At 46.6% G+C, this 27,292-nt stretch overlaps 1 protein-coding gene across 2 annotated transcripts in view; it reads right to left on the bottom strand.

Annotated features, from left to right (window-relative positions):
• Positions 1–27,292, bottom strand: part of luzp2 (leucine zipper protein 2) — a 91,946-nt gene that overhangs the window by 33,709 nt on the left and 30,945 nt on the right. For both annotated transcript variants that reach the window (XM_037482013.2, XM_037482025.2), the window contains exons 2-5: positions 8,909–9,026; positions 5,710–5,780; positions 3,829–3,910; positions 945–1,007 (exon numbers count right to left, since the gene is read on the bottom strand). In XM_037482013.2, coding sequence (XP_037337910.2) covers positions 945–1,007; positions 3,829–3,910; positions 5,710–5,780; positions 8,909–9,026 — 334 coding nt within the window. The remainder of the gene's footprint in view (positions 1–944; positions 1,008–3,828; positions 3,911–5,709; positions 5,781–8,908; positions 9,027–27,292) is intronic.

Below are 27,292 nucleotides of genomic sequence, written 5' to 3'. Positions count from 1 at the left end.
GGTGTAATTAGCACATCTTGCGCTGAATCTCTATAAACCCGAGTACCCGTCCTCCCCGGATCAGCGACGGCTCCACTTTGATCCCGGTCAATTGACTTCGTTACAGCATCATCTGGTTCTTCATTTGGGAAAAAAAAAAAACCTGTCACGCGTCGCCTCAAACGACCCCGAACATCTGGCGGAAATCAGCCCTCTCAGCGCAGCACGCAGGCTTTCAGGGTCTCTCCCTAAATCATCTCTCATGATTTAATTGTCCGCCTGCATTTAAAAATAATGGTAGTAATGTAGTAAGTGAGGATAGGTGCACGGCGTGTTGACGGATCCACACAGCGAGGTCCGGTCAGTTCATTACGGGGCGACCGGTTGATGACCTCCAAGCTCCTTGACCCGATGAACGATGGTCAGGTCACGAGCTCAGAGGGAAGGGTCTGCCTCATCTGTAGGATTCAGTTAAATCATTTCAATGAGGATTTTCCTTTGCTCTGTCAGAGTTTTTGACCCTTTTAAAGCCACCAAAGGAAAAATCCAACTTAAAGCATGACTGTTTTTTTTTTTTTTTTGGTGCTATATTTTATTCCTTTTGTTATATTCCCACAGACTACGAGGCGAATGGAAGACACAGCGGCGTGAAATATTCTCAGTAACCCCCCCCCCCCTCCTCCCCCCTCCAGCTGTCAAAGGCGCTAAATGTCAGACTTTTGTTTCAGAGAAATAAAGCAGATACGTTCATGCTTCCTTTTGAAAGCAAGCAGCTCTCGGCCCCGTCGCCGTCCAAAAAGGATTCTGGCAAAAGCGCAAAAGTCATTAAAGGAAATGGAAGCAGGCGGAGCAGGAGGAGTGGGTTCTCGGTCAGTAAATTGAGAGAAAATGCTTAATTTATGGTTCCATATTACACTATAAGCCATAAAGTGGATGCGGCCCGATAGGAAACTTTGATGACTCACCTCTTGCTGTAAATCCTTGATGATTTTGGTTTTTTTCTCCATCTCCACTTTCAAAAATTTAATCTGAAGACACAAAAGACACAAAGGAAGCTTCATCATGAGGTCTGTTTGTCGTACCACAGAAGGAAGGAGCATCCTGTGGCTTCTTTTTAATTAGTTATAGAACAAAAAAGAGTGATTAAATCAGCCCCAGTTAATTAGCTTAGTATATCGAATGCTTGCGATGACATCACTGCGAGTGTTAGCACCTGATTTACTATCTTTAATTCAGCCGGTGTGACTTGTGGGTTTAGACCGAGGCTCCGGCCGTAAAGCACCACCTTATAAACGGGCGGAGGCCGTCCGCCCGCCGTGACACTTTATTTCACACATTTCAGCCCGGGGGCCACGCCGCCGAGATTTAAAGAGTTTTGAGCCCTGACGGAGGAACCATCTGTCACATCGGATATTTCTCTCCCGCGCCCCCCCCCCCCCCCCCCCCCCCAAAAGTTAGCTCAGCGTAACAAGCTGCAAGTCTTTCATCCGAGGTTCTTTAAATGCGGAGGATATGACACACACGCGAGCGGAGGAATTGGTTCCTGCAGCTACTTTCCCTCGGCGTGCCGGGGTTTAATGGCCCGCGCGCTTATCGTGTCAGGAGTGATATCTTGGTTCATGGCGGCGCTTTCATGGCGGGCTCCTGCCCCGGTGGAGGCCCTGTGGCTCGTGTTTCGGCAGCCAGGCGGGTTGAAGCGGCAGCGGCAGATGGCAAAGCGCCGCCGCGGGGTGGAGGGGGGGGGGGGGGGGGGGGGGACAGACAGGCCGAGGTTTTGTTTTTACCTCTGTTCATTTTCAACACTCCGTGTCCTTGAGTGAGGTCATCAAGATAGACCAGAAGGTTCAGCTTCGACCGTCTCACTCACCCCCCCCCGAGATAACGGCGTTTGTTAGATGTTAGAGGTTCGCGGCAGAGCGACACATCCTGGCGTTTTGGGAGGAGAGGAGACGTTTTCTGGTTTGAAGCCACCAAAAGCAGCCAGCTTTGGCTCCAAGTGAAAACGATGCTTAGCATGAGCGAGGCCGGGCTGAAGGAAGATGATGAGATCATTCATCATGCATGAGGACATCAAACTGTCACCAAGTCACAACTCATGGTATTTGAATTTCACAACAGTCCAGAGATTATTATATTATATAAATAGATATTTTGTTCTTCAACATTCTGCTAACATTGCGTCGCCCCTCGTGCTTCTGCGCTGCTCATTTCTCATTTTTCTGATCGCAAAAGCATTGTTGTTGTTTTTTTACTGCTCATCGCCAAGTGTCATTTTTCAAAGTAGGATCATAAAGCAAGAAGTTGGAGAGCCCCCCCCCCCCCCCCCGCTTGCATAAAGGAAAATATTTACCACTGCATCTAACGTGCAGACATCAACAAACGCACAATCAGGGAAAAAAGGATCTTCCTCATGAAGAATGCTGTGAAATAGCGGCGCGCTTGAATCTCATGGCCCATGAAGCGATCATGTGGACCTTTTGGGGGATTTTGCACAATCAGAGGCCGCAATGCATATTTAAAAGAACGGTTTTGCAAGCCAGGTGCTTGAAAGCGCGGTTTTTCCTGCTCAATTGTACGTGGACACGAGGCCTTTAGAGCAAATGCGTTCAGCGGTTCCGCATCCTGGATCCCAGCGGGGAGGGGGGGGAGGGGTGGGGGGGGGGGGGGCGCGGATAAATACTACATAACAGAACATAAATGTCAACACACAATATGAAACCCAGTGACTGATCACCGGCCTTTAGGAAAGCGGCAAAAACGCCACTTTAAAAATGTTCCTGTCCAACTATAGGAGCCTCGTGGGGAGGGCTGTTACGACAACGTGAAGCTCTTCTCTATTTTCAAATTAGATTTCATTTGCAGCAGACTGCACAGATTGAACAAAAGTCATCAATTAATTATCCCTGTCAGAGTGAGCAAAGGTATCTTTTCTGCTCTCGTTGAATGACTCTCTCCATTTTCCCTTTAAATACCGTCAATATCTCGTGAAAAAAAGCTCTGTTTAGAGATAAAGTGTAAAATTCATTTGAATAATTTGTTCCAGCTAAAATCACACATAGATCTCAACTCATTTTAATACTCCAATTTGCCATTGAGTTGGCTTCACACATTGAGCATCATGAACTAGTCGGGTCTCTAATCACGGTATCTGCATATCTGATTATTTAGTAAAACTAAAGCCTTGGTTTTGTTCCATTTTTAATAATGTCATTACTGGAGCTCAAATGATTAGTTGATTCATTCATTTGCCAATCAACACAAAATGAATCCTCAGCCGTCTCCATGATGGAAGGATCATGGTGGTCACCGAGCTGTAACCCCAGAAATAGAGCCTCCCCCAGTTGATGCCCCGAGGCGGTGTGTGTGCGGATGGCGACAGGAAGCAACCATGTGATGTTCCGTCACGGCGCCCCTCCCTCTGAAACGCTGCATGCGATCATCATCAATGCAAGGAGCACATGGTCTTGGTGGGAAAACGGTGACGCAAGTGTTAATGTGATGAGGTGAATTTAATCTGCCAGATAGCGTCCAAGATACCTGGGTGGCGTTTAATTAAAAGCCGGGCGGCAGTCTGTCGGACGGCAGCTGCCATGGATGGAAATGTAGATGCCGTCGAAGGAGAGATGCCCAGATAAGGACATTATTACCTATTTGCCTTATTAATTTTCTGAGTTGGGGGTGTGGACACAAAGCCCTTTTCCCTCGCAAATTGCCCAATTGAGTTTCAATCAAGCGGCGTGGCGTCGGAGCCCGAGAGAGCCGGCTGCCGGCTCGTGGCGGCGGCGCCTCGCCGAGCGGCAGGTAACGGAGCCGGCTGGAGGAGTGCTGCGTGCTGCCGGCGGGTCTTACCGTGGCCTGCTGCTTCTCGGCGCGCTCGTTCGCCTCATCCAGCTGCTTCTGCAGGGCGGCCTGGAGGGACTTCATCTCCTCTCTGTCGAGGCGGGGGAGGGAGGGAGGGAGGGGGGGGGACAGTGGGTTAGCTCATCCTACGCTCAGAGGCGCTGTGCCACGGCAACGCTTTCTTAAATATAGTCCACTGCGGAGAGCCCTTTTGCACAGAGAAGTCAGGTTTTGCGGTAGGACGTTGCAAAAAGAAAGCTGCTTGAACGAGTGAGATTTGCAATCACACAAGACAGCTTTGTGGTTTTATTTCGGGGGTTCATTGTTTATAAATAAGCAAAATGACCACCTTATTGATGGCCCTATTAGCGGGTGAAAGAGAAGGCATTTCCAAACTGCCCAACAAGAGAGCAATACATTACATTTTCACATACAAATTCACACATTTCTGGGTTTTTAGATATCAGTACGACAAACACACAGCAAGGCAAATATGTTACGGATATAACATTGATCATAAGTCACTAAGGATACATTTAAAGGCGTTATATAAGCGCATATACGCTCTCCTCACTGATTTCCCGCCTGCTTTTGTGCGTTTAACATTAACGTGTTGCATTGGTGTGCGAATGGGTCTTTCGGTAGCGTTTGATGCCCCCCCCCCGTGCACAGATAGCAGCCAGGTGTCATGCATGGGTCAGTAAAATCTTAAACTTAAAATCACCCCCCCCCCCCCAGGCAGCGGGGATGCGTTAGAGGCAGCGTCTCCGGGCTCAAACGCATACGACACTGTTGTATTTGATTTTATCTTCTCATCTCCTGCATGCGAGAGCTCGCGAATGTTTTCCCACAAACAGGATCAGAAGCGATCACAGAAGGTCACCGGAGATGCCGCGTTGACGCAGCGGAAGGGTCACGTGGTGACGTCGGCCGCAAACATGTTGACAGCAGTTTGAATCCCAGTCAGACGAATGACGACGACTTGAGAAGCTGCACATTTTGACCGTCTCCGTCTGGGCTGCTGGTGAACGCTTCCGTTCCCGATGCAAAAATCATTTTCAGAAACCAATCCCACCGCCGTTTAAAAGTTGTCAAAAATAAACGACTCGCAATGAATCACCTGTCTGCGCCCAGCGTGATGGAGACGCCCAGTAATCACACCTGGCAGCGTTGGAACTCCAAAGTTGGATTAATAACACTTTGAGGGAAAATTGCAGCTCACAAAACGCTACGTAGGCAACCTGGAGCCTGGAGCTTCGTGGTTTTATTTGAGCTGGACGGCGCCGACCGGTGATAGGCTATCGATTTGGCTATCGAGATGTGGCCCCGCAGAAGAAGGCGGGACTTCAATCACAGGAGAGCACGAAACGACTCCTAATCGTTGAGAGTCTCATTACACGCCGCATTAAATCAGACGGTCCTAACTGGCCAAGCACTTTGGGGAAAACACTTTTCCAGCCCCCTCTCGCGAGAAGATAAAGCATAAATCACGGAGGCTTTTTCCACCGGAAGCAGACGGGCGTCTTCCTTCCTTCCTTCCGTTCGGGATGTTCGACATTGGACTTATGGCTGGATCGTGTAGCGCCCTGTGGTTTTGGGCCGTGTAGAAGCGAGGTGGGACGATATCCAACAGGGGACACGGTGTGTTAGTGTAAGCTTTGAAAAACATCCAGCGGAGAAAGCTGTGCAGTTACACAAAGCTAAACCTTTCTTATTCCAACGTGTCGTAGTTACACAGGGAAACCTTTTTTTCATTAACGTCTTAGATGGAGAAGACGGATCGGACATTGACTTTCTGATAAGAACGGCTTCCACAGGCTTTTTTTTTCACCACTTTATTGCTTATAATTAGCAATTCATTAACGGCAGGGATTTGTCAGCGTTCTTTACCTCTGTTTGTGGCTGAGCTCCAGGATCCGCTGCACATCCTTCTTGGCCACCGAGTCGTCATTTTTCAGCGACTGCAAAGGGGAGCAGAAGACAGTGAAGGCGACAATTATTTCAAAGCCCACACAGCCGACGTGGCAGGGGGTGGGCGAGGGGGGGGGGGGGGGGGGGGGGGGGGACGATCCTTGATGCCCCCCTGGGGTCTTCAAGGTTACAACAAGTACGAACCTCCGCGTTAAACTTCACACGCCAGAGACGTTGCATTTGGATTGTCAGCAGAATCAAAGGGTGAATTCTGTTGCATGATGCGGCAGATGCAGAACGGAGTTGATGCTTCATAAAAAAACAGAGGATTAATGTCTTCTTAGAATCCTAACGAGGGTGCAGCTTGGGTTTTCGCTGGCGTGGAACCACCTGCCTGCTGGGTAATTATGGATCGGTTAGGTCTCTGATTGCTTTACAATCTATTTTTTTTTCTTCTTTTTTCTACGGGCGGATTTCTTAGGAGAGAAAGTGTCTCTTTCAAATGTTCTTGAAGTGGAAATCTGTGACAACATTGCATTTATGAAAATACTCTCCCAGCCCGTCGATTCTCTCTTAATGTTAATTTGTGTTGAAGAGAAAGGGGAGAGAACTAAAAGCGACTAAAAGCTCTCTTCACAATAGAGATTGAAGACTCCGACTGTGAAATGAAAAAAAAAAAAAAGAATTCAGCATAATTACACCAATTCACTTCTCTCTTGTCATTTCCCCTTGAAATAAATAATCGTTTTATATGTCATGCCACGAGTCACGCGACCCGTTTTCTGCAGCTTCATATATAACTCCAGAAATATAATGCCAGAAATCATCCAATGGACATTCTGTACATTTTCCTATATAAATTGGGTGTACAGTATACGTACTGATACATTTCAGGAGGTAAAACCATGATTGGATTTTTTTTTTGGGGCCATAAAGCATTGCAGTCGTCAAAATAAAAGCCTGTAGAGTATCAAAGTGAAAGCGCTGATGATTTCCTACATTTGCATTATGTTCACTGCATCTGGACCTGAAATAGTACGGCACGATGGCTCTCCAGCGCTTATTTTTCAAAGTAAAATCCACCCTGTGGCCTCAGACCTCAGTGAGTTGGGCTTTAACAACGAGCGATGCCGCTCTCCACTTGTGGGGGGACTCGTCAAAACCGCAAACACGAAATACTAAACAGCTTCTCCCTTAATCCTCTTTCAAAAGCCGATGATTTATTTGTATGTAGATGATGTCCCCCCCCCCCCCCCCCTCCCTCCCTGAAGATTAGATTTGTTCCACAGCAAACAAATGTGAACCCAGGGAGCTCGATAGGTGCCAACCCTCGCTGGCCTGGAGTGAGCAGACATCAAAGATAGGCCTCCTGAGCTGTTTTTACACACACATGGGACACGTCTTGCACCCAAGCGGTAAAAAAAAAAAATATATATGTGTGCATAAGCTTTTTTTTTCTTTTTCTTTTTTTTCACTATCGATTTTCTTACATTTTTTTATTGGCCCCCCTAAAAATGGCCAGAAGCCTGACAACCTCCGGCGCCTCGCAAAGGAGAAACCGTCACTCAAACGGAAGCTTTTGGGAGAAACCCTCCCTCCCCCCCTCCCTCCCTCCCCCTGTTTCTCGCCCAGCGTCTGCTCTTCCCTGCAGTCCTACAGTGACGGAGCAGGTTTGGCGTGGGCCGCTCCCCTTTGTGGCCTCTTGCAGCAATGTGTTTCATTTCCCTTCTCGCCGTGGTCGTTGGCTTTCGGGTTTCTCCGCCAATATGAGGACGCGTCTCCCGCTTCAAAGACCAGGACAACAGACGCTGGCGAGCCTTCAAGCGCGGGGGGGGGGGGGGGGGGTGTTGTTCTGTCACTTCAACCCGAGTGAGAGATCTTTGGGGGGTAAAACACGTCTAAAACACCAGAGGCGTTCAGTGGCCGGGTTACTGCGCAAACAGCGCACTTCATCAGGTCGTGTGGTGAGACGCTGTTCTTTAAAAAAGATGCCGCTTTGTCTTTTCTATGGATAAAGATTCACACGGTTAAATGTCCACGAGTGAGTTATGTTTTGCAAGATGGTGGTCGCGTGCACTAATGCGACTGAAACGCAATAAAGGACTCGAGCGTCTCACGTTATAATTGAGTTTCTTTTCATCACCCAGAGCCATAATGAAGTTGACCTCAACTAACTGGAAGTGATGAGCAGCATTTATCTGACACTGAGATAAATGATTGGTGAAATGTTCGAAGATGTATAATGTCTATAATTCAAAGTAGAACATGTCTCAATGAAAGGCCCAGATACCTCCCTTTGCAAAAAAAAAGAGTCCTAATTGCCATCCACCTGAAGCTGTATTAGGTCTTAATTGTATTCTTATATTATGCTAAATCAGCCTTGCTTTAGGAGTTGGGGTAAACATGTTGCATCTTTGGTTTCAGGCCAAATTTAATTAGGTTAATAAAGACCGGCAGGCATATGCATGCAAAGTAGATCTTTAGATGTCTTTAGATATAAATATATTTTTATTTCTAAAAATCCTGTTGGAGCCCTTCTTTATGCCGTGGATTTAAACGTTAACGCTCAGGACGGTTCTGTTTCTCAGGCCATGTGTTGCTGACACTGTTTCCAGGAGGGACCCGTTTAGTTTGAATCTAAACTGAATCTAGAGCTTAGACTTGTTGAAAATGTTACAGGTTCACAGAGGGATTCTGTAAAAAAGCGACGATGAAGTCAACATCACTACCCCTGAATGCGTTAGCTCAGATAGCGACGTGCTAACATTCACGGGGCCGATGCTAGCGCCACAGGTTTTTAGTGAGAAAAGGGTTAGGTGTTCGGATAAGGACAGGCACGAGGCATGCGTCTACATCAATTTGCTAACAAAGACACATCCGCCCCAACATATTATCTGGAGCAACAGAGAGCCAGAATTATAGCTGCTTTAAAGCGGAGCATCGACGCTCACGGTGAAGCGACGACCCTGTCGGTTCTCCTCCGTCTCGTAGCGCTTGCTCAGCACGAAGCGTCTCCACGTGAGGCACCGTGACGGTGGGCCGGCTCACCCAAATCGAACATAAAAACCTTTGCACATCAACATTTAACCAACCGAGCGAGAGATTGAGAGTAAAGAGTCGTGGGTTTCCCCCCCAAAACAAGCCTGATCTTCCACAAAGAAAACAGTACATTTCCCACCTTGAGGTTGCCTTTGATGCTGTCCAGCTCCTTGGACGTCTTGGAGAGCTGGTGCAGGATGCTGCTCCGTTCACTGAAGACCTCCTTCAGCCTCCTTTCCAGCCCATCGTAGCTTTGTCTGTGAAGAGAACGAGGGAGTGAGATTTCACCTTTAAACGTGGGCCTGCTGGCTGGGAGAATTACTGATTTAAAAAAAAGCCACCTCTGGGGATAAGAGGGTGTTTTAAACTGGGTTAAAAGCACTATTGTTAAAAGGGAAGGGCGATGGTGGAGGGAACTAATATCTGCTCAGTTTCAGAGACGATCATAAAAGAAAAGAAGAAGAAAAGCAGTCCCTTCAATCAACCAAATATAGTGGAGGCTCGCTTTAAAGAAATAGGTCTTTAGACCAGAGGTATACTCCTGTATCTCCAATTTAAATGTAGAAGTAGTCCATCCAAGTACTGAAGGTAGAAATTATACAGAGAACCCAAATGGTGCTTTTCTCTTTGCAAAGCTGAACTCTATTGAAAGGGACCAGTGTGTGTTCTCATCATTTATTACTGAGCTTCCAGAGGCAAAAATATCACTTGACAGAATTTCCCCATGAACTGTAACCACAGTAAATGTTTTAGTGCAAGTGACATAGTGTTTTCCCCATTTGAGCATCTGGGCACAAAGAAGACATTAAAGGACCGGTGGAGAGACTCAGACCAAAGCAAAGGCCACATAGGAGACGACTTGATTGACTTTAAATCCAAAATAATTAGATTTTATAATCTAAAATAAGAGTTACGCGTCACCACTCTAATCTACAAACTGGAGAATGAATCTTTCTGTAATCTAACGTCCTTGTTTACTGACTCGAGGACACCCTTCTGGGAGGTGGTTTTAAATAAAGTGTCTCTCAATGTGATGCCCTGCTTAGAAAATTAACGCAAGGCCAAACATGCCCAAAAAGCTTCATTATTTTGAATAACGCTTGACTTTTCTAATTGCTCATGATTCATAATTAAGGCCACCTACGACCTCCCCCTCCCTGGAAATTAGGGAAGAAAACAATAACACGTTACATTGATAATAGGAGCATTTTTTAGGTTATTTTAACGCTGGGAAAAGGTGTGAAATGGCTCTGCTTCACTTCTAAGTGCGTTGCTTTGCCACCAGGCAACAACCACGTTGTACACGGGGCCTGTGGAAATAAACAACCAGCGGGAGGGAACCAATTTCACTCTTCATCAGGCGCTATTACAGGAGAGCTCATTTCGGACGGATGTATCCAGGTTAACTAGCAAAATACCTGCGTGAGACGCAAAAGTTTCACTTCAAAGAATAACGAACGTGTCCATTGAGATGTTTTTCAGACTTCTGATGCAGCTCGAACACAATGATGAACCAATCACCTGGGAAATACATAAATAACATCCCCCCCAGCCCCCCCCCCCCCCCCCCCCACCTTGTGACTCGCCGCCATTGCAGGTTCGGGGGAAAGATGCCATGAGAGAGAGAGTCCCTCCTGTCTGCACCATGACCCATAATTTGAGGGTAACTGACACGGAGGCGTCTGGATTATTCCCCCCCCCCCCCCCCACGCGACCGCTTGCAAACTGCTCGTTGTAACAAACAAAAGGTAACAGCTGCATCACGACTGCACCGCTCCCCCCCCCCCCGAGAGTCCGCGAAGGCTGGCAAACAGGCGTGTGATCACAAACTGCTCCATCAGGGCGCCAACATAATGGAATGTTCCACTTCAGACGTGTCAGCCGTTTGAAATCAGTCCCTGGCTGTCTTCAGGGGGGGGGGGCAGGGGGGGGCGCGTTGTTGATTGGATCGGATTATTGAGGTCAAATATTCCCTCACCCTTGAAGTCTCTGAGTCATATGACTACGGAAACTGGTTTGGGTTTTAAGCAAAGCGCACACAATGCATCCTGGGTAACGGAAGACGCGTTGCAGATGGTGACAGGAACATCGGGCTCCCGGGCAGGAAGTCCAACTGACCTCGAACCCTTTGCGGCGTTCTTTCTGTCTTAATGACAGATCATCGGCCGTCCACATTAGGCTCCCTGGGACCTAACTGGATAAGTTGAAAGGTTCCTCTCCACTGTATTCATTGGTTTCTCCATCTTTCCACCTTTGGTTGCTTTGTTATATTTGATAGACGCTCTTCGTGAGAATATGAAACCGGGGAATCCGTCCATGTTCATTTGCTTTGTTGATACTAAAAGAACATTGTGGCTTTTCTGGGTTCATGCCCTTTTTGCAGAAGGATACAGGTCAAATTTAAAATCCACAGCCAGTTCAAGCAAGTTCTCATCCGTCCGACCACACTCTGCTTCTTAATGGAAATGTAAGCAGCTTGTTACCCGCTGAAAACCACAACTTCAGGTGCTTGTTCCAACAGTAAACCGTCCAACAAGCACCTAATAGTTTATGTGTTTGAACCATGTCATGTCAACGTATGATATCTTCTGTAAAAAGTCCTCACCGGGAAAGTGGATCACATGACTCCAGATCTCATTCTCTTTACAACAAAGGGTCGACCCAGAAATCCTGCTGTTGGTTTATAAAGTACATTTCTGATCAGCTGATACCGATGAACCGACCCGACCCCTCGGGTCGTCTGGGACGAGTCGACTTTCTGTTCCCACACTCTGAATTAAACACGGAGAGGAGGAAACGTCCCTCAGCTCCTTTTAATCCAGATTAAAGACTTTTGTTTGCTGCTGCTGCCTTTAATTCACCATTTTTGCACTTTGGAATGTGTGTGGTTTCAATGGTTTAATTTGATACGCTACGAATTCCATGGTTGTTTAAATGTGCTCCACAAATAAAATTGCTTCGCCTCTTTTGGATAAACGTGCAACGATTGTTCATTTCGACGGTTCTTTAGAAGTTCATCGGCCAATGTCTTGAAATAAATCGAGGTTTGTCTTGAGTTTGGTCCAATAATGAGCCACAGACTTTTGCCTTTGAGGAAACATGTCAAAAGAAATGGTGTAAAATCTATTCTGTCAGGCCCACATGGTCCAAGAGGCCTTTAGAAGCCCATTAAAGTGTGTGTCCACAGTGTGAGGGGTGTGGCCTTTCCAAAATTGCCCTCTCTGACCATTAATTACATCATCACAATGTGGACCATCTGAGTCACATTTCTGAGTAAACACCCGCGGATTATTCTCCGGGTTTTTTTGGGCCGAGTCTCATGGTCTTAGTTTCATCTTTTCCAGCTCACAGGATTTTGAGGCGCTGTGGCAGTGCAAACGACGACATCAACAAACCCGAAAAAAAAACACACAAACTCAAAGGGGTTCAGGCTCTTCGGAGCTCAAACCCGTGGCGAAAACAGGGCGCCGCGTTTGCAAAGAGATAAAAAGTTAATACAAGGACACCGAGGCTCGTATCCACCCATCTTCTGCTCAGCAATTAGCTCCAGTAGAATAATCACAGAGGAACACAGAGTGTTAGCAGGGTGAGTAATCTCATGTCTCCCCCCCCCCCCCCCCCCCCTTACATTTACTCCTGTTGCTATTTTGGGAAAAAATACGCCGGAGACAACCGGCGGTTCAGACAAGGACAAATGAAAGGATTCCCCCGGGCTCAGTGCCTTTGGAGGCTCCTCTAATACCAGACCTCTTTATTCTAATACCCACCCGGAGCGCCAATCTGAGCGCCATCAATCATTCATTCCGCACGTCACATAATCCAGTTAACGGGACCAAGCACACAGCCGAGAACGTGTCCCTTTGCCCCCCCACCCCCACTCCCTCCCTCCCCCCGCTGCTCTTGTAAATTAAAACAACCAGAGTAAGGCCCTGTTTAATCGGCCTTATTTGGCGTGATGCTGATTTATTATATCATCCATGACAAACAAACTCAGGCCACCGAGCAACAAAAGAAAAGAGGAGGTTTTGAGTTTTTTAATGATTGGACGGGGGCCGCCCGTCTTCACAGCGACAGCAGACATCTTGTTCCTTCGCCCCCCCCCCCCCGAGATGAGCTGCCGTCGCATCTTCCCACCTGCCAAAAGCTGCGGATAGTTTGTGCTGAACGCAGATCCTTTGTTGGGATGCTTTTTTTTTTCAAGCGATTGGGCAAGTGTCCCGTTGAGGGTGACGTCACCGGCGATTTTCACGTGCCGTCGCCACGGCGATCAGTGAAAAACTCCCACCTACACTGCAGCGAGAAAAGGCCCTGGAACCAAAAACTGAAGGAAACCCACACGCAACATGCGGTTGTCACATAAACATCTAGACGTATGGGTTGAGGGGAGCGATGATGGGCCGCTGCCTCCAACACATGACGATAAAAGTTAAATATTTCTTATTTTACTAAAGCATCACTCACAGGAACCGACAGCTCAAGCACGGGAGGCCATTTGTTTGCCGTCATGCAGATTACGGGCAGACAGTGGTTTAAATGCTACTCCCAATTTCAGGTTGGATTAAGTATGCCATTAAAAGCGGGGCAAATAAATAGTTTTAATAAGAGGGACTGCCTGAGGCCTGCTGGAGAATCCATATATTCCTCTAGCAGAGCATGACCACGATCCAACATCTGCAACTGAAGTCCTGTTCAACCAACTGCTGGAACCACTTCACGGACAGCAGGGAATGTTAATTGCATCCATGCGTCTTTTTTAATTGTTTGATTGCGGGGACACGGTTAAACAAGCTAATTGAGTTTTTTTTTTTTTTTTTATACAAAGGGTCAAAGTAATGCACCACATATCCAGGATATCTATTAACTTAATAAAATATATCCCCAATTCCTATATGAAAATGTAATGAATACTGTATAATGCCGACGTTAATCTTCATGTTTAATTGGTATTACCATAAATTGTAGGTAAGCTGAGAGGGAAATTGTCTTATTAGTGGATTCACTTTGTTCCTCACCAGCAGATACCAGATACAAGACCCTCTTAGGTTTTATCGCTGTGCTGCTGTGGCATAAAAACACTTGCGGTGACACTCCAATTGTTGAAGAACAGTTGCTCCGCTCACTTTTGTTAATAAATGTGCAAACTGTATTTTCACATTTTAGTTTACTCAACATATTCTGTTAAACCCTCCCTGAAATAGTTAAAGCAATAACTACATGCATCTTGATAAGCAAAGTAATAAGTAAGCAAGGCTTCCTAATTTCTTTTAATAAAATTCCAATCTGATTACAAACAGTAACAAGACCCATCCATCAATGAGGAAATGGATGCATCAGCAGAATAGTGAACTGGACAGCAAGCTCTAAGTAAGTGCTTCATCATTTAGATGATGAAATTAAAGAAGTGTAAAGCAATTTCACACATGGCCAATAAATGCAGATATTCTGCCTTTCCCATTTTTTTTTTTTTAATAATGCATTTGGAAATTATAATAATAATTGATTTCTACCTCCTGACGTGTTTGTGGGAGAATCGCTGATCTATTGTTAGTCATTATTAATATTATTATTTATTGAGTAAATGATAAAACATTACAGAAAAGGGAAGATCTACAAAGCGATGAAGGCTTCAGGTATTGATATGGAAATGCTTAACATATTAGGATGAATAATTCAATGATTACTCACAGGCTTCTTCGTGCAGAAGTAGATGCCAATTATTTATTCCCTCGACATTTAACTCTCTATTATTCCCTGCGTTCACTTTGAAACGTTTCTATTTCTAGACAGGAAGGTAAAAACTGGAAAATCAAAGGATGGAGCAATATGAAAAATACCTTCCCTTTGAATACTTATTTTTAACTGGAACACCAGATCCCCCCAGTGAATATAATGAAATAATTTTAAAGAAGATGCGATGGATCAAGAGGGAAATGGAGGAAACTGTTTGGTGGAGAATGAAGTGACTTTTCCCTTTGTTGTCGTGATAATCTCAGATCATATCTGCAGCGAACAAAAAAAAAAAAACAGAACAGAACCCCCCCATTCTCCCTAATCCCACACAGGGTATTTTACATAAGACTTACATTTGGCCTCAATGGGACGCTGACATTCAGCTTCTACTGTACGTGGTTCTTGGGAGTCGGTGCGACTCACTCCGCCTCCGGGAGGCAGAAGACCCACCGAATATCTCGCACATAATCGCGGCTTAAGAAAAAAAAAAGCATCCCGAGAACCCGCCATCTTCAATTAAACCTGGCGTTTGGCTGCATCCAACGCCGCTCGTTGTGCTGCTCCGCCCCCATCGAGCTGGATGGAGGCTGGACGTTTGTTTCGTTGTGCTCTCTGAAAGGCGGAACGCTGGCACACGTCGATGCTCTTATTGTGAAGTATGGGGCGATTCCCCTGATGCGGAGGGAGGGAGCGCGGGGGGGGGGGGGGGGCGGGGTCAACGTCTAATGCAACGTCTGCACTGTTTCACACCAGTGAAACAATCTGTTCTTATTATTAGGAGCCTACGTTGTCTTGGATGCATCGATGTAGTTGAGGTCATTTTTGCTCACTGGCACATCATTTGAGTCATTCTAATGACTGAAATGTTCAATTCGTGGTCTGAATGAAGAACCTGTTCACATGTTTAGCACATTGAACCTCTCAAAAAATTGATTAATTCTTGGTCGTGCACCAGAGTCATAATGCAGTCTTCCCAATGCCAACAATGAACAATGGCCTCAAGTGAATGGCGCGAAGTATTCATCAATCAGCCCACTTTAAGGACATTTAGAGTTAAGACATGAGCGAGGCCCGTCTACGGGAACGTGGGTATCGATGTACCGCATGGCTGTGAGACCATGGGAGCACTTAAGAGGACAGTCTCACAAAGTCAAACCCAGAGACCCTGCAGCTGGTGTTACACACTTGTTTTCTCCCCTGGTGATTGGTCAGCGGAGGCGGTAAGTGCTTTAATGGAGGATTTTAGCCACATGAGAACTCGAAGCACTTGTTGTCATCACACACATTTTAGCAAACAAACCCCGAAGAGGGACTGCGTCCAGATGATCAACGTGAACCGGCGGCCAAATTCTAACCCCAGCGCAGGTGTGCTCAGCTGTTAATTACCAAAGGGACGGCGGCCCACACACACACCCCGACCACGCTGTGCCGTTACCGCGGCGACGGACCCATCCCGCACCGCTGTGCGGCCGTGGCGTGCGGGAAGCTGTGGGAGGCCCTGAAGCTTCGAGCTGTGGCCTTCCACCAAACACGGGGTTCACATATTGAATCAGGGCTGAAAACAACCACCAATAAATAAAGTGAAATGTAAATAACGCATCACACGTACACGGGGGACACAGCGAGGACGCCATCACACAAACATTCCAATGTGGACACTTTGGATAACTGGTCCTGAACTGGTACTCATTTTTTACATTGGGTTACATGTCATTTAGCTGACGCTTTTATCCACAGCGACTTACGATAAGCGAAAACTCCCACTATAAGTACAACTTAAGTGCTACAATTAGTGTTTCTAGTCGAGGTACAGAAGAGGTGTGCAGATGTGAAGGCTCTCTGTGGTCCTGATGTCGTCAGAGAGCTCCTTCCACCATTTAGGAGCAGGACAGCGTTTTTCTCTCAGTGAGGGAGGGACACGCAGCTTGATGTTGGGACGGAGGGTTTGACCGTGTCCTGGACGGAGACTGGACCCCATCCATCCACAGCGTGCTACGTCAGCATGGAGTAGTGTGGCAGAGCGTTCCATCCATGAACCCTCTTTGCATTACTTTGCATTACAATAACCTGCTTATAGACCCTTATTTGCTATATTGGACAAAGGTCGCTCCTCCACTCGCATCTTTTTTTGTCCCTTTTGCCCTGAGCGAGGCCGGGGGGGGGGGGGGGCAGATGCATCTAATTCACACATCAAGGGCAAATCAGTGGAGCCTCTCCCCCCAACCAACTTCCAAAGGGCCACTCAGGAGAAAACAGGCGAGGACGAGGTGAGCCCGGCAGAGGGGACGGAGGAGGAAGAGGAGGTGGTGGGTGGGGGGGGGGGATCCTGAATTGGATGACGGATGTGACTTGATTACTGGTTAACTGGCCTTCTGCTGCTGCACCACTCCGCCGCCGGCGGGCCGGGATTATCAATTTGGAGTGAGCGGGACTCCGTTTGAATCTATTGTTTCATTCCAGGCGGGCTGACAGCTACGGGGCCTTTGTCTTTTCCAGCTGATCTCACTGGGGGGGGGGGAGGGGGTTGGCTTTCCGGCTCTTACTCGCGTCGGTGATTTGCCACCTCGCCAACTCTTTAATAAAATCTCCTATCGGGCTTTGTTTTATCCGATTCATTGGTGTTGTGTTGGTTCCGTTGGGAGCACCTGCACCCGCCGCAGCGTCCAGGTCGGCGCGAGGAGCTCCTCCGCCTCCTCCTTCTCCCCCTCCTCGCGGGAGGACGTACGACGGCCTCTCGGGGCTGTATTGATCAGGGACGCCGCTCAAAAACAATAAATTCCACCGGTAGTCGATAGCCCGACCCAGCGTCCCGCTCTGCTCTCCTTTGTGTGTCTGTCGCCGCGCCGTTGTTGCACGCCAGGTGTGATGTTCTCCTGGCGAGGCCTCCTGAGGCCAAGCTAACTGTTAAACGGGCCTTTGTTGTGCTGAGGAAAAGCTCCTCTCTTCGGGTGCTTTGCTTCCCGATGTTGGGGCTGGTTTTTTCCACAAATCGTCCTCGGGCAAAAAAACAAACCTTCACACACAAGCCGCGGGACGAGCAGCTTTTTGTCGGACCACCACAGCAGGTTCTGACGAAGCTTTTAGCGGGTGGTTGAGTCGTTTAAGTTCACAGGCGCTTCATAGAGGACACTCTATGGATATTCTACTGTTTTCCATAACCTTGAGGAGAGCAAATGATTCTACTTTGTAAGCATCAACAGCAAGTTGTTTACCACATGAGTAATAAGCAGGTACAACAGCATGAGATAATTATATATACTCATATATATAGTAGTGGCTCAAAATGACTCTGAGCCGCCAAGCTGAACCACCTTCTTTCACACAGCGATTATGCCGTAACACTGTGTCACAGGATCAGGGAGATTTCAGGTGATGATGGTTTCTGAGCCTTTGAAGTGTATCTTCAGCGCACAGTTGTGTGTCTGTGGGGGGGTGAACACACGTGTTAACACAAGCTAAAGTGTCGCTGTAAAAAGGAGAAACTTGCGCGTCTCTAATGCCTTAATTAAACGACCTGTTTATTAACAGCTCGACCCTCTGCAGTGGAGTCGCGGCTGTTCTAATGGTTACTGGGTCGGTGCCACTGCTGCTGGTTTTACTTTGTACTCGGAATGAGTAACTCGCGTCGTGTAGCATTGCTTTCTTTCCGACTTTGGCCCGACGGTGCGTAAGCTGTGCAGTATTTGGGCTCAGAGCGGTGGGATTGATGATGGCGTCGCGCTCGAGGGACACAGATTGAGCACTTTTCTCTCCCGCACATTTTTGGAATCACACAAATGTCACTAAATATCTGCCTTTTAGGTCGACGCGCCGACACGATGGGACATTTAAGCGAGGACGGGGCAAAGATCCTTGAATTGGCGATTACACTTATTAGCATATTAAGCGTAAAAATCCACCCTAATCTGCGGGTCATTTGGGCGGCTTCTCCTGAACTCTCGCCACACGGAAAATGATCTCTCACGAGCCACCACGATCTGACGAGGAAAGACCCAAAGGTTAATGAGGGTCTTCACCCTCCAAAAGAAGAGAAGCGGCCCTTGTGAAAGTGCGATTTTATTTGCTGCTTAGATAATTGCGCAGCCATCTGAAGCGCGCGAGCTGAACCCAACGGACTATTTATGCTAAGAGCGCAGAAATAAGGCCTCTCTGACTCTGTGGTAAGCAGACGGAGAAGGAGGAAGCAGAACACAGCACCACCTGTTTGACAATCACCCCCCCCCCCCCCCCCCCCGACAGTATGCTTTAAAAAAAAAAAGAGCTTCGAACATCATTCCACAGGGGCATGTATTTTCCAAGTTAAATTGAGCCAAATGTTGTCACTAAATTAAAATAGGGTGGATTTTGGCTGTGTGCGATCGGGTTGAACAGTAAATAAATGCAGAGTGTTAAGCATTGTGATCGAATCTGAACGTCTCCTGCTCCTCTAAGTTTGGGTCTCTCTTCATCATTCATTACATTTACAGACGTCGCTTCCGTGCCCCCATTCGCTTCGTTTTCCAGTTGGGGGGGGGGGGGGGGGGGGAAGAGAAATGAAGTGCGATCCGAGGGGGGGGGGGCGGGGGTGTTTCTCCGTCCTCCCCCCAGCTCGACCCCGCCTCGGAACACGTTTCTGCGTGGAGGGAGCATCCGTCTCTCCTCGTGCCGCACTCTGCTGGCTCAGTACCTCCTTTCACTCGAGTGAGGCGGCAACGGAAGTTTTCTTAAATTGCTTGTCTGAAGAATAAACTACCACTTGATTATTTTTGTTGGTGGGGGTAGGGGGGGGTGGGGAAGCCACTTTGCCCCGAGGCGTGGGACATTTTGAAATGGGCTCATCGTTCACTTTCCCAAATCTCCCGTAATGGCCCCACTTGGCCATAAATATTAACAGCACGAAGAAAAAAAAAAAAAATAACCGCTGATGAAAATGCAATTTTAGTGGTGATTTGCATAAGAGTGAGGTGAGATATGGGCGTCACGTGACGTCTCTGTGGAGCCGTGTAACTGGATTAAACAGACTTATTCCTCAATGGAAAGATTATTGGTGACACATACTTTCTGGATTAGATTTAACAGTATAAACCCTGTAATATACATTCTGCATAATTCTACTCCATATTAAGTTCCTGCCTTCAACGACTAAGCAAAGAAGGCTCAGCCGCATGTTTTATTTTACACTTAAATGTTGCGTGGCCCAGATGATGAAAAAAAAACTTTCCACATGAAATACTAGTTTAGTACATTTGGCACCTTCATTGTTTATGTGTTGCAGCCGCGTTAGCTAGTCTTCCTCTTTATGTATCTCATGGACTTTTTTCCTGTTTTATTTTGCATTCCTGCTTCACTTCCTCCCCCTTGTGTGTTTTTATTAAATATTAGGGCCGGGACTTTAGCACGTTAATTACGATTAATTAATTACAATGTGAATTAAGATTAATTAATTACACAAAAAATAACACATTAAACATTTTTTACGCATTTTTAGACTTTTTTTTGCACCGCGGAACGTTTCTCACTGGATGAGTTTCGGAGGACCGATTATACTGGAGCACCAACTAGCGTTCATGACTTGAGACAACAACAAACCACAGTGAACATGAACGAAGAAGCTGACGAGACCGTGTCGGGTGGCCCCGTGAATGGGAAATCTTATTATAATAAACACACGGATGGAAGCGTTGATAAGAGCGTGGTTGTGTGCAAGCTGCGCAACAAGGAATTCACATCGAGCCTCAAGTATCACCTCAACGCAACACAATTAGCAGCTAGCGTGGACGTTACAAGGACCCACACCCAACCCACACTGCACCAGATGACTGGTTTAAGGACCGGGGTAACTAAGTCCACGTCTGAAAAAATAACCAATGTTCTGAATGTACTTGAAAGTATTGGTCTACTTAAAAAAACATAGTTTACAGAAGGTCTACTTACCTATAGGCTACCTGAATTTCTGAAAGTACTATATTTCTAAATTTGCTATTTCTACACTTGTCTGCTGGAATTGGTTGAACAAAAATAAAAATCCATGTGAAAAAAATGACTTCTCACTGTTCTCAGGTCAAATATTTATGCAATTAAAATGCGATTAATTTCGATTAATTAATTACAAAGCCTCTAATTAGTTAGATTAATATTTTTAATCAAGTCCCGGCCCTATTAAATATTTTTGCATCCTACCTTCGTCACCCAATGCGCGAGTCAAAGTACGAGTCAGCTGCTTCCAGGGAAGCAGTCTCAAAGCTGCTCGGCAGCAGGGGGGGACACAGGTGGACGCAGGTGGACACAGGTGGACACTGCGCAGCGAGTGGCTAAAGAGACAGCCTTTGTCCTCCGGGGGAATCGGCTCACACCGCGGACACTCGAAAGCAAGAGACTGAAAATTGGACTTGAGTGAAAGAGACAGCGTCTGTGTCCTCAATGAAGGGCCACTGGCGGCTACGCAGCGACAAAGAACTCTGTTAATGCAGCTCTGTTTGTGGCAGAGATCCCTGTGGGCAGCTCTTTGGCTCCGTGAAGAATGACAACATTTGGCAGCTCTGATGTTTTTAGTCGGACCTTCTTGTGCATCAATCATTTCAGTCCAGAGCGGGCCGTGAGATCAGCGCTGATAAACGAGGCTCTTTGTCTTCGGTCCGTGGCGCCGATCAGAGGCTGGATTTAAACCACGTGGTGACGGCGATGGTCTGGTGTATCAAGTGGCTGTGTGTGTGTGTGTGTGTGTGTGTGTGCTCGCGGGCACATTCACTCTAGAGGGCACTGGACATGTTTTGTTTTGTTCTATGAACATAGACCTTCAGGGTTCTGCACGCGGGTCCCTACTTGATCGCTTCTGCAGATCATCCATAGCACATGCTGTAAAATATTTGATTTAATTGCATTCTGGGACCGTTCAGGCCCCTGTGTCTCCAATAGTTCTGAAAACAGTGTAAAAAAAGCAGAAATGCAATTATGGAGACGTGCTAGAGGGGTCCGAGGCCACGAGTCTTCCTGACAATCAATGCCTTCGTTGGCAGCATGCAAATGTCCTTGAAATTAATTAATGTTATCAACAAAACGAGCAGGTATTAAACGAGTTGATGTTTTGCACCGCACTCAAGCATCAAATAGGACCCAACCATCTGATCTGGTGTCCTTCAACGTCTTCTTGTCCCTAATTCCTCCTGATAGTTTCCTCAGCACACGGCCAGATGAAGAAGGAAAGCAAGTGTCCTTCTTGCCCTGAATGGAGGGGATGAAACAGTCCTTGTGCCCTCTAAAAGGTTCACCTCTTACTAACGGAAGATGCAATGAGTGTGAATGGGCTCTATAGTGGCACCGCTCTGGAGGTTCCTCCATTCTTTTGAGTGTGTTTGAGTGTCGACGTCAGCAATGCTTCCTTCGCAAAGGTCTCAATACACGGGTGAGGACGACCAACCTGTATGTGAGGAGCTTCAGAAACTGTTCAGAAGCCGTATTTGTTCTCTACGAGTAAACGACCAATATTAAAAGCTGAATGGTTAAAAATACAAAGTACGAGAAAAGTACCTGCAGGGTGACTGATGAGGTTTCAGATTTTTTTGTCTCCATTGTGCAGCGTGGGCTGACTTTTTGCACCTGAAGCCACCGGTTGTGATCTTCCAGACTTTTAGACCTTTAGCAGGCAGTAGATCACAGTTAGAAAACTCAACCGCGTCAAATCGAGATGGTGTCAAACCCCTCCGGCCACCAGGGGGCGATGGGTGTTTTGGGCCTCCCTCGTGAGGGCGCTGCACAATGCTGCAGAAAACAGCAGCCTGTGAAAATGAATCCCAATTATCTTTTTTGCCATCATCATGCAGCCCCCCCCCCCCCCCCTCCCCCCCCTGTAATGAGCATAATTACGTGGTCCATTATCGTCTGATTACAAACTGCTGTTAGTCCTCGCTACCTCCGGATCGGTACCCGGTTAAATGTTTACCCCGCTCTGACCACGCGTAGTAGAGCGGGAGCCACTCGAGCTGATTACAAGCCTCCGAAACGACCTTTTTGAGAAGGGGACTCTTCTTCGTCTGTGGAGAAAGGAAAAAAAAAAACGACAACAAGTGTCAACAGCGCTCGGCGCTCATCCGGCCTCCTCAGTGACGCTAATTAAGCGAGCGCGGCTAAGCCTCTGCACGACGGGTTCAGAGAAGAAAATGAGATGCGCGTAGGAGGCTGCGTGAAAAAGGGGGGGGGGGGGTCGTGGGGCATCTGACAAGAAGACGAGTATCACAATTCGACCTGTAGAGCAACACCCATGAGCTCCTCCGAGGGGGCACTTTTGAAGGCACATTTCTTCAGGGTTGGAAGACGATAAACGAAATGCTGCTTGATTTAAGCGTCGCACATTGGGAAGCTCTAATGAGTTTTCATTTCGAAAGGTTGCCGTTTGGTGCCGTCTTTAAACACTTTGAAATGCCACTTGTGTCTTAAACAAAGAAAAAGAATTGCACATTTGCATAGTTGGCGTCTGAATAGTAGCGTACAAGGCCAAGTGTCCACTGACCTCATTCTAAACTCTAAATGGTGTTTGTTTGAAAAACAGGAGACGGGCTGGTGAGCGAAACAATTTCTCCTAAATCCCCCCCCCCCCCCCCCCGCCGCCCCGCACGAGCCAATTAGAAAAAAGGTGTTGGTACGAGTTGTTCTGACACGGGGAGCACAGAACGCCGGCTGTCGCTGCGAATCAGAGACACAAAGGCTTCTGTCTGCGTGGAATTGATTCCAACTGTCATCTCACTCTGGAGATGGAACAATGTGCTTCAGTAGCAGATGTGACGTAATGCCTGATGAGTCCCATTGCTCCTCCCGAATTGGACAAATGGGGGGGGGGGGGGGAGGATTACACGCTGGGCACGCGAGACATTTTCATCACAGAAGAGTCCTTAGCGATGTCTGCTATGCAGCCAAAAATAGATCCCTTTTTTGGGGGAATGAGTCCCGTTAAACGGAAGCAGCGAGACGATCACTCATCCCCGAACCTACGTGGCCATTGTACCAATGTCTCATTCATCTCAGGATCAAAATCCATATCCTCAATGAAATAATCGTCTCCCCTTGTCCTTTAATGAAAATAGATTAAAAGTTGTTCATTTTGGATTTGGGGTTTTTGTTAAATTACAATATATTATAACCACCGCAGGATCTTTACCATTTAAATCCTTATGATATAGAGGTCAAGGAATGAATTAAAAAGCAGATCCACAAAAAAAAGAGATGAGTAATAATTTAAGTACATACCTGCTCAGTTTTAGTCACTATAATAAACAATATTTTAATATGTGGGGCATAAGGACTGAGGATTGTTTGGTCAAACTATGCACAAAATAATAAATTAAATTTAAGAAATAATGAGTGATAAATTAAATCATAAACAACAGCCCTGAATAATACTTTGATATGTTCCAACATTATAAACGGCATCACGTGTCGGTCACGATGTGAAACTAAAACTAAAACTCCACTCGGAATCATTTCAATTGCAAATACGATAATAATACAGTCTAATTATACAAATTAATGCTGACTCAAATTTAAAAATAGTTCCAAGGACTCTGCGTGCTCTTCTGCTTGCTGTGAATGAAGGATTTGAATGCGCGTCGTGTACATAAAGCACACAACAAATGCTGCTTGAATACGTGTCGAGTACATTAAACATTTGGTGGCTCCTCAAAGTGTCCCTCAGCTTCCTCACTGAGGCCCCCCCCCCCTCGCGTCTCTTTGTGTGAGTGTCAAAGTCGGGGGGAATATCGCATCCTCGTTTCTCTGGGTCTTCTCTTCATTCATGACCTTTAAGATTCAAAGATAAGCCACAAAGAGTCAGCCTCAGTTTGCCGGTTTTCCTTTTTTTCCTCCTTTTTCGTTCCACTGGATGAACTTTGAAATATTCATAAAAGCATTAAAAGGGAGCTTCAAAGTGTGCAAATTACACAGTACGGGCTGATAAATCGATCCTGAGAAATAGATGTGAGGAATAAAGGGGGAGGGGGGGGGGGGGGGGGGGTTGGCAGAAAGCAAATTTGAAGGATATAAAAAAGGATAGTGCGCTATTTTTTATGCATAAAATAACCAAAAGAAATCCTTAACTAAAATACAACTAGGAATCAATGGGATTCCCACACTGAAAATAACGGGACTCCATGTTATTTAATGGCGTGTCTATTGTTATTTAATGGTGTATTGTAGAAGAAACTGAAAACATTTTGCATTGTACCCAGTGGAAAGATAAAAAAGCAATTAGGTGAGATGTTTTTTTTGTAAATGAGCATAAATGTATCATCACATGACTTTCACCAGCCGAAATCCAACTCCTTTTTGTCTTAAGTTTATAAAAGCATCCAAGCAATGCTCCAGAGACGTTTTAACAGTCCAACAACACCCCCCAACTGTTACATTATCGATAAAGTACAGCCTCTCGTACCTTATTGCTTAAATATGGACAACGAATGTTAAACGTGCTGCGATTACTGCAGCAAATAGAACAGGAGTAATAGAAGTAATACGGATTTGTGATTATCCAAATGAATGGAAATTCAGCAAGATCCATTACTTTTTCTTTTTAATCATAAAGGTTTTACAAATAGAACATTCTGTACCTTTTGTAAAAAATAAAAAAAAAACGAATCAAACAGATAATTAAGAATAATAACCAACAAGCGCAGCTGGGAATACTACATTCGTTAGTCAATTAAATTCAAATAGAATCAAACTAAAGTGTGTTGGAATAGAATACTATAAAAAACAATGTGGGAACATTCCTTTGTTTCTAACTAATTCTACACACGTTTTGTAAAACTAATATTGCACTTAATACTTTTGTTAGACATGAAATATTTATATAAAGAAGTGTTCCCCACACGGGGGGGGGGGTCATCATTTAAAGCCTTCAGATGCTGCACTCTGCAGGTCATCAGCCCTTATCTCCACCGTCTGACGATGGCAGAGCGGGAGCCCCCCACCCGCCACCCCCACCCCCGAAGGCACAGAAGCTACATCACCGCAGGGCTGAGTGTGGTCACGGGGAATGAAGGACCTACCAACCAGAACCTCGTCTCAGCAGCTGTTGCACTGTGTGCACCTGCAGAGGAGGACCAGGGTGCTTCTAATAATAGCCACCGTGGTGCGTTCGGGGGGCCATTAAATCATTCATCTTGAGCAAATGTTTAAGAGGAAAATGTCCCTATATTTTTAGTATTGCGGTTATTCAAGTGAGCCGCATGTCCACTGAGTAGAGTAGAGTCACATTTGGTTTAATCTTTGATTGACAGGTCCACACCGTTGCACGTCTTAAAACTTTGACCTTTTCTCTTTTCACTTCGTGAAGGTTAATTGTAACATTTAACAGTTGCCAAAAATGCTGATGGCAGAAACAGTGAAGTTGAGGCTCCATGACGGCAGTTTAGGAACAAATGAGGGCTCGATTAGGTCCACTTCTCACACGCGCTCCATGAGTAGAACTTGTTTTTATGGTTGGACATGGTTAATACAATAAATCTGCTCCCACGTGGTTGTAACAAACGGAAATATCCGCTCACTTGGAAATAAGCATTGTTTATCCAGTCTGAATCCTTGAGTTTGTCTTTTAGAATGAATATTAAATATCCTCAATCTTTGTCTCGGCTCTAATTAGCATAATAATCAGAGGTGTGCGGAGGTCGGAGCAGACGACCTGTAAGGAGTTACTGGTGAAACACCGTGGTGACCTCCAACCCACGTTCATCAAACACAGTGTCGGCGCCCATTGATCGCTCGTGACGTGGAACACGTTGGGACGCCATCATCAGCCGCTCGGCGGGATGGATGTCTAATCTCAGCTCCTAATGGGAGACCAAGGTGACCCGCCCGCCACGGGGGGGGTCTCTTCTGGCCGCGTGGGCGCTTTCATGATCGGCTTTTACATGGAGGACAAATGGATCTTAGGTTTCAAAAAAACAACGTTGCTCCTGGCGGGCACGGAAGAGGGGCTTCGTGACTGGAAGTATTTCTTTGACTTGAAGTTGTGCTGCAACAAACGCTGTGACTAAGATGTTCTTTTATAATGCGTGACACAGATTTGAGTCGTTTTTTTAGTCGTGCACGCCGATGAGAGGTTGTACTTTAGCGAGTGCTTCCTGTTGTTGGGCGATTTTCTGCACAGGCTTGCAAACCAGCTCACAAACCACCACAAAGACTGATGAGCAAGCTGCAAAGATGACCAAAATAAGACCAGCGTCCCTGAAAAAGCCCACTGTGCTCACAGAGTGGAGGCGACATGTGCTCCGCAGCTAATGAATGCTCGCACAGGTGTTCAATTAAATACCAGACGTCCGAAACAATGTAGCAGTCTGCTCGAATTTAAAAAAAACTCCCCCCCCCCCCCCCCCCCTCGACACGGCCAGAGCAGCAGCCCGGCTGCTGGGCTATTACAGTGCATTTGTTCTCTGGTGGGTTCCAGGTGATACACAATCAGCTACCTTGTGGCTGCCCTCCCTTTGATCCCCCCCCATCCCTTCCTCCCCCCTCGACCGTTTCATTTGGCCTCCATCTTCCAGACAAATCTACCACATTGAGTATTCTGTTTCCATTTGCTAATCACCTGTGCAAATGTGCATGGCGTCTTATCTCCGGCCGACAGGAGCGGGGATTATGTGGCGTTGCTCTGAAACCACCTTAACGAGGGGGCCGTCGGCCGAGGGGAGGAATTCATCCGTTCGTCCCCGGTGGATCCGGGAGGAGATCGTGGAAATCGGATGTCACGGCCAACTCCAGGGACAGTCCTCTCACGTGTGTGTCACGCTCACGGGGCCTGAATCTCAATGCTGGTGCACAATGTGTC

The sequence above is a fragment of the Pungitius pungitius genome, chromosome 4 (assembly GCF_949316345.1).
Source record: "Pungitius pungitius chromosome 4, fPunPun2.1, whole genome shotgun sequence".
Lineage (NCBI taxonomy): Eukaryota > Metazoa > Chordata > Actinopteri > Perciformes > Gasterosteidae > Pungitius > Pungitius pungitius.
This window is presented reverse-complemented; position numbering and strand designations above follow the sequence as displayed.